Source organism: Salmo salar, chromosome ssa17 (assembly GCF_905237065.1).
Source record: "Salmo salar chromosome ssa17, Ssal_v3.1, whole genome shotgun sequence".
Classification (NCBI taxonomy): domain Eukaryota; kingdom Metazoa; phylum Chordata; class Actinopteri; order Salmoniformes; family Salmonidae; genus Salmo; species Salmo salar.
Genome location: NC_059458.1, coordinates 73795037 through 73802707, shown reverse-complemented (window position 1 = coordinate 73802707; position 7671 = coordinate 73795037). Strand labels below are relative to the sequence as shown.

General features: G+C 39.9%; 1 protein-coding gene across 1 annotated transcript; it reads right to left on the bottom strand.

The window, feature by feature from the left end:
• Positions 1 to 5144: 5144 nt before the first annotated feature.
• On the bottom strand, positions 5145 to 6855 carry LOC106576607 (fish-egg lectin-like). Its single transcript, XM_014153852.2, has 5 exons — positions 6786 to 6855; positions 6426 to 6659; positions 6016 to 6233; positions 5766 to 5884; positions 5145 to 5301 (listed from the first exon to the last, which is right to left on the bottom strand). The coding sequence occupies exons 1-5, from the start codon at positions 6838 to 6840 to the stop codon at positions 5160 to 5162; spliced, it is 768 nt and encodes a 255-aa protein (XP_014009327.2). The 5' UTR covers positions 6841 to 6855; the 3' UTR covers positions 5145 to 5159.
• Positions 6856 to 7671: the final 816 nt, after the last annotated feature.

Below are 7671 nucleotides of genomic sequence, written 5' to 3'. Positions count from 1 at the left end.
CTACAGCACTCACCAGTTTTCTTCCCAGAAGTCCGTAGGTCATACCTGTAGACTGCCCAAAACTAGTGCATTACAGCTGTAGACTTATCATATAGTTATCAACTTAGGATAGCGCCTAAGCAACACACCAAGTAGGAAAACCCTAGATATGGCATTAGAGACAATGCCATGATAATCATTTTGCCAGAACATTGGACGTATATAGAATACAGTCCAATTAGATTATTTTTTTTTGTGTGAGAACTATATTTTGTATATTTTTGTTTTGGTTATGCTTTCATTCCTTTTCGGTTCAGTTCCTTTGACACTTAGGAAGTGATAGAGCCATAAACAAAGTCCCCATACAACCATCACTTAGTGCCACAACGCCGCTCATTGGGGAATTAATGTAATTATATATATTTCATGAGTGTGTGTGCGTTGTTAACATCTGCCTAAGTTACTGCCCAGATCTTCCAGTCTGGACGACGGGTCCGGAACGGCGACCCCAAATCCGGACACCCACAGCCTATCCTTGTGGCGGCATGCCCGCTGTCAGAGAGACTACCAAGGTAAACCACCAGAGGGGGGGACCGCAACGGCGATCACCAACCAGGACATCCCCTGGCCCTTCCTGGGGTACTTTACAGCTTCCAGAGAACCTACCAATGGAACACCAATTGAGGAGACCGCAACGGCGATCACCAACCGGACATCAACTGCCCATCCTTGTGGTGGACAGCTCCGCTTTCAGAGAGCCTACCAAGTTCAACCACCAGAGAGGACTGCAACGATGATCTACCAATGGGACATCACGTGGTCATGATTTTATGTTGATTTATAATTTGCAGGATAAACAAGATCCAAACCACCAGGGGGGGTATGTCATGACGTTGGCCTCTTTTGGTACAGGGAGGACAGTTGACCCCTCCCTTTTGCACCACCACCCAACCTACCTTCCCCCCAATCCACCCTGTGTGTAAAGGGTCGTAAAAACTCTAAAATTCCAGGAGAGTCTCTGGCCACATGGCCCATAGAGAGACATAGGAAATTCTTCCAACTCATAGAATTGGAGAGCCAAGCGTCATTTTGTGTTCTGGAGAAGGTATGGAAGATTGGTGAAGAATCCAGCTACGAACTGATCCGCTTGGTACAATTTTGTGATACTCAGAAGAGACAATATAGCCATATTACCATAAAACTGTTTATATAATAGCATCAGCTGGAGACTTGCAACATAATGGTTGTATAGAATGTATTAATAAGGATAAAGCTTTTATAATACACATGAGATGCTATTGTACTGATGTAATGTGATAGAATTGTATTTCTGTAACCAAATCTAACTCAGTCATAGGCACGCCCCCAGGGACCCATACAGGACCAGGCGTCATTTGACAAGCCTGTTCTATGGGCACTATAAAACACCCCCTGATTTACATTTCTTCAGACCAGGCCTACACTCTATGGCCAGAGGTTTGACCATCCAAGTACTCTACTGAAAGTGAACTATACCACGTGGTTAACTTTTAGACTATCGATACTGACAGAATAAGAACAGGTCTTTGATATTAATTATTAGTCTGCAGCTAAGTAAATTATATCATTGAACGCGAAGACCAACGAAACAACCATTCGATGACGACATTAATGAATGTCGCTTTGAAAGATCCATTCTAACCGAGAGAGAGACTCTCCAACAGAACCGAACTCTCCAACAAAGAACGACGACACACTGAGCGTAAATATATATTGATTGCAATTGTTCCCGAATGAGTGAGCCTTCAATTGTCAATTGTTAATATTAATGAACTCTGTGTAACTTCTCAGCGGACCGTTTATGACCCATTGTTCAACAGGCCGACCTGCCTGTTTAGCCCACAAGGGCACATTCCTCTACCAATCCTTTGTGACGATAATTACTGTTTGTATGTTTTCTGTTAATCACTTAGTGTAGTAAATAAATGATTTTAAGACAATTGATGTATGGATGATTTTAGTAAAGACTGGGTTCGTGCAGATACAACAATTTACGACGTTTGGAATGAGACTGGACTAGAGGTAAAATACACCATTTAAACCAGAAGATAATCGGCCTATTTAATAATATAGGAAAGTTATGTTAGGAAAATTATAACTTTGTAATCTGAATATTCTCCTTGGTGCCCCGATCTCCTAGTTAATTACAATTAAACGATTAATCAGTTTAATCGCGTGATAATAATTACAGGGAGTTAATTGATAAACATGTCTTCCGTTTAATGGTACCCAAAGACACGACATCATGTATACAGTAATTGTTATTCAACATGTCCTTACCTGGGATTTGAACTCACAACCTTTGGGTTCATGGCATTCTGATCTTCCTGCTAAGCCCCCATGTTGTGTGTTTGTAAAAAGTTATTGTTTTCCTACCTTGTCAGAACATTCAGGTGAATTGTTTGGACGTTGGGGTCCTGAAAAGGCAGGAAAACATGTACACTTTTTCGCACGCATGCACACACACAATATATGAGATATGTTAATAAATTATATAATGACAAGGTGTTAATCATGAAATAAAGGTGAATGCGGTCACACTTTATTTAGACAGTTCCATATAGATGATCTACAGATAGTATTACCATCTGTTGATAAGCAAATGCTTGTTAAGGTTATAGTTAGTGTCAGCGTTAGAATAAGGGTTAGGATAAGGGTGAAGTTTAGGGTTAGGCTAAGGGTTAAGTTTAGGTTCAGGGTTAGTTAGTTGAAATGTTGTTGAGTTATTGAACATCTACTGAACATCTACTTCGGATTATCCAAGTAAAGTGTAAACAGACACCACCACACTATCTTTCATACACGGTGCAGTGAATTACAGCCCCAGAGTCCAATTGGTTATGAACGATAACACCCACTTTAGATTATCTTGGTCTCTAATAATAACAAACGACACAAGGGGAGGTAATCGTGTGTCCTTGAGATATCTTTAATCAAGGTCAAGAAAATACAGCTTATGTTGTTGACAAGCAGTGGTGAGGGGAAGTGCGGCAAGAATCAAAACAAGAAATACCATGCAATGCTTCCCTATGAGAAACGTTTGGAATTATTCCTGAATACGCTTGGAAAGTGGAGACTCCACAAACGTAAAAAATAAAGTACAAAAAATATTGGAGACATCCTGCAGTTTTGGAGATAGCATCGCATTTGCTAGCAAAGATTGCAAATAAATTTGGGCAAAGACCATGAAGGATCTCGGCTGGCCTCTGATGGAGGAATTGTCACATCGGCATGTAGAACAAGAAAAATAATGCATTTGCTGCTTGCAATCTGGTTGATATCTATGTTGCCAAGGGGATGTAAAGATTGTGGCCACTAGATGACAGCAGTGTATGTGCACAGTTTTAGACTGATCCAATGAACCATTGCAATTCTGTTCAAAATTGTGTATCAAGACTGCCCAAATGTGCCTGATTTTGTTTATTAATAACTTTAAGTTCAAAACTGTGCACTCTCCTCAAACAATAGCATGGTACACCTTCACTGTAATAGCTACTGTGAAGTGGACAATGAAGTTAGATTAGAACAAGAATGTAATCTTTCTGCCAACATCAGATATGTCTATGTCCTGGGAAAAGTTCTTGTTACTTACAACCTCATGCTAATCACATTAGCTTACGTTAGCTCAACCGTCCCATGGGGACCCACCGATCCTGAAGAAGTTTTAAAGTAATGATGGAATGTCGTTTCTCTTTGCTTATTTGAGCTGTTCTTGCCATAATATGGACTTGGTGTAGAACTGACACTGATAATGAGAAGCAGGAACGGAGAGTGAACATTTCATTTTGCACAGACATGGAACAGGACAGGAACAGCGTCTGAACCGGGTAACACAATGACATACGACAATTAATGCAGAAGCGGGGAACAGAGCTGGGGAACAGACAGATATAGGGGAGGTAATAACACAGGTGATTGAGTCCAATGAATTGCTGTAGCGTGTGCGAGGGAAGCAAGTGTGCATAATGATGGTGGCAAGAGTGCGTAATGCTGGGCAGCCTGGCGGAAGGAGAGCGGGAGCAGGCGTGACCTTGTCACAACACATCTGATTGACTCAAACGCATTAAGAAGGAAAGAAATTCCACAAATCAACTTTGAACAAGGCACACCTGTTAATTGAAATGCATTCCAGGTGACTACCTCATGAAGCTGGTTGAGAGAATGCCAAGAGTGTACAAAGCTGTCATCAAGGCAAAGGGTGGCTATTTTGAAGAATCTCAAATATAAAATATATTTTGATTTGTTGAACACTTTTTTTGGTTACTACATGATTCCATATGTGTTATTTAATAGTTTTGATGTCTTCACTATTATTCCACAATCTAGAATATAACAAAAATAAAGAAAAACCCTTAAATGAGTAGGTGTGTCCAAACTTTTGATTGGTACTGTATATATAAATAGTAAAGAACAAAAACGAATTAAGTAGTACTTTCAAGTATTTTTACACCCCTGTATGTCCCTGACACTACATTAATAGGGAACCTGTAAATCAAACTATGCATCAGGGAACTAAAGGTTCACCAGTTCCTGCACACTGTAGTACTCTAGTCTTATTTAACTTTCTTAGTAAGAAGATTCACAAAACAGATCTTTAACTGGATCTTTGCAGTGCTACCTTAAATCCCCTTGTTCAATATGATTTAAAACCACTGAAATGAGTTTCAAAATGAATGCTTTATTTGTGGGAAATTATACGAGATAATGAGCAATAACAAGGATTCCATCCAACCCTATTGATGACCTCTGAAGCACAGCAAAACCCATGTGGATTGTGAGCAACGTGACCGTGCCCTAGTTTACACTACACTTAAATAGCCTCCATGGCAAAGATCTATTGAAGTGTTAATCAAGGAGTGATCAAGAAAATAGTACCCAACTTTTATAATGCTGTTGCTGGTCAATTTTGTGTGAGAATAAATCTTCACTGATCATTTTTGTCATGTCAATAAGATCATTGATTTAATATTGATAGAGATAAAGTACTGAAAAAGAATAGTTAAAACAATTTTGTTTTTGTATTAAGGATCTTGTGAAATAACAAAAAATTCTCAAGCAGAAGGCTCTTTCAGAAACCAAAATCAATGAGTTAGCAAGGGAACTTGTCAGATCCTGAACGGCCTTCAGATGCAGAGGAGAGGCTAATGTGTGCACACCATGGTGAAGCCAGAATTGGAGAAGACCCAAAGACGGCCCAGGTCATAGGTCACACGCTTCATTATCATGCGCATTGGGATATTGCTCCATCCAGTGCCCTCTGGTTTACTGGCTGTGATGCTGTCTCTGTGTTGAAGAAGAAGGTGGGTTCACATGCCTCATGAGCTTAAAGGGGCATTTCTAAATGTTGCTACTTCATATTAATAATCTCCAGCACCACCCCCAACATCAACATACACTATTTGAACATTTAAAGCTCATACATTTTTTATAAAGTGCATACATTGTTAGACTTTATTAATTGTATATAGCAATAGATTTTTGTATCCCAAACTGTAGCATTAAAGGAGATCCAACTTTTACATATTTTACCATACACTGTCTACATATTTCTATAAGTCTATTAGAAGTTTAGATTTTAAATATAAAATATTTATTTATTATCTATTTACATTTTTTGTGTAAAGAGCTTCACAACGCATGCACAGTAAGAATAAGTGTTGTTATTATTACAAGTCATTTTCAAATGAGTTAATAATGTTGTGGTGGAAAAGGGTGGAACTATACACATAGTTCTGTAGCAACCTTACCTGGTATAAACACTACCCGCAGAGTTGACCCCAAAGACACTACCATCAGTTGCCACCTCAATCATGGAAAGCTTGCCATCAATGTGACTCCACCCCTTGTTTTGGCAGTCTTGATTCAGCTGGAAATACAGATTCAATCAGGGTTTTAGGACAATTTCAACAGTTATAATATGAAACAGTTTTAAAATAACTGACACTCTCCATCCTCTACTACTCTACTCCAGCTCTCACACTCTTTCCCAGATCTTACACTCATTAAGTAGATATCATCATTCTTGTTGACTGCCCAGCACCCAAAGGGTCCACAACTGTAGTACTTCACAGCTCCTGGCAATCCTGTCCATCGAAGGGGTGAGCCTGGACCCTTGTAGCCAACTGTGGCACTACTTGTCAGACAGTATGGAGTATCGTTTATGTTAGCCCCCACAACAAACTGGTTACCTCCAGCATCCACTTGCTTCAGACTGCCTGAAGACCAGAAAAACAGACAAACAGACAAGCAAACAAGAAGTGCGTATCTGTGAGTACTGCCAAATTACTTACAATGGCATTACGTTAAACTTGTAAAACATTCATCATTTTTTCAACACCCTGATGGTATCAGGGAAGCTAAGAAGCAGGTGTCCTCTGGATAAATATTGAGTAATGCTCTCCACTTACCTGCAGCTTGCACCCAGTTATCGGCCACATACTTGTAGATTGAGTCTGCCTTGTTGACACTCCACAGCCCTGCTGGTCCTACAGTGATATTCTTCAGGGAACCAAGCAGGGAGATCCATTTATCACCTACCAGGTAGTAGGGGATTTGACTTGTGTCTGTTGCAACCACTTGCCTCAGTCCTGCATCGATCTGCATCAGATTCTTGATATACACTACAGTCTGACAGTCCCATGCTGTGGAGACACCAGATCAAAGCCACATCAGTAGAGTTAACCAGCAAAAAGGAGGATGAAATTATGGAGCCAACTTGATGACCAATTCGAAGTTGATCAAGCATGTTTCAGATGATGGAAACTTACCATGACTGATGACCAGGAGACAGAGGACCAATAGGACGGCTGCAGTGGCTCTCATGATGTCTCTGTAGATCTACAGTATAAGTTTGGTTGCAGTTTGGCTGAACACATACTTTGTCCCCTCATATATACAGCCCTGCAAACAGCTTTCAACCCCGATAAAATAATTATTAATGAGATATTTATATTTGACAAACAACCTGTTCTGCTGAAAAGTTAACAGGAGGAGGACAAACAACCTGTTCCGCTGAAAAGTTGACAGGAAGATATAACCCCACCCTCTCCCACACAAAGACACACAATAATAATATAAAAACCTTAAAACCTGTTATGGCTAGGTGTGCCTCAAGCGACCCACCTCGACAACATCCGGTGAAATTTGCAGAGTGCCAAATTCAAATTACAGAAATAGAAATATTTAACATTCATGAAAATACAAGTGTCATACATCAAAATAAAGCTTAACTTCTTGTTAATCCAGCCGCTGTGTCAGATTTCAAAAAGGCTTTACGGCGAAAGCACACCATGCGATTATCTGAGGACAGCGCCCCGCATACAAAAGCATGAAAAACATTTTTCAACCAGGCAGGTGCGCCACGAAAGTCAGAAATAGCTATATAATAAATGCCTTACCTTTGAAGATCTTCTTTTGTTTGCACTCCAAAAGGTCCCAGCTAATGGTCCTTTTGTTCGATAATGTCCTTCTTTATATCCCCAAAAGCTCAGTTTAGCTGGCACGCTTCATTCAATAATCCACCGGTTTCGCTCCTTCAAACTGCATACAAAATGAATACCAAACATTACCAATAAACTTCTCCAAACAAGTCAAACAATGTTTATAATCAAACCTCAGGTACCCTAATACGTAAATAAACAATACAATTTAAGA

Bases quoted from the DNA above. Each gene is read 5' to 3' on its own strand.
- LOC106576607 (XM_014153852.2), bottom strand. From the start codon at position 6,840: ATGAGAGCCACTGCAGCCGTCCTATTGGTCCTCTGTCTCCTGGTCATC. The intron at 6,234-6,425 runs GTAAGTGGAGAG...TCTGGTCTTCAG, and splicing joins TAACTGGGTGCAAGCTGCAG to GCAGTCTGAAGCAAGTGGAT. The intron at 5,885-6,015 runs GTAAGATCTGGG...CTGTATTTCCAG, and splicing joins ATGATATCTACTTAATGAGT to CTGAATCAAGACTGCCAAAA.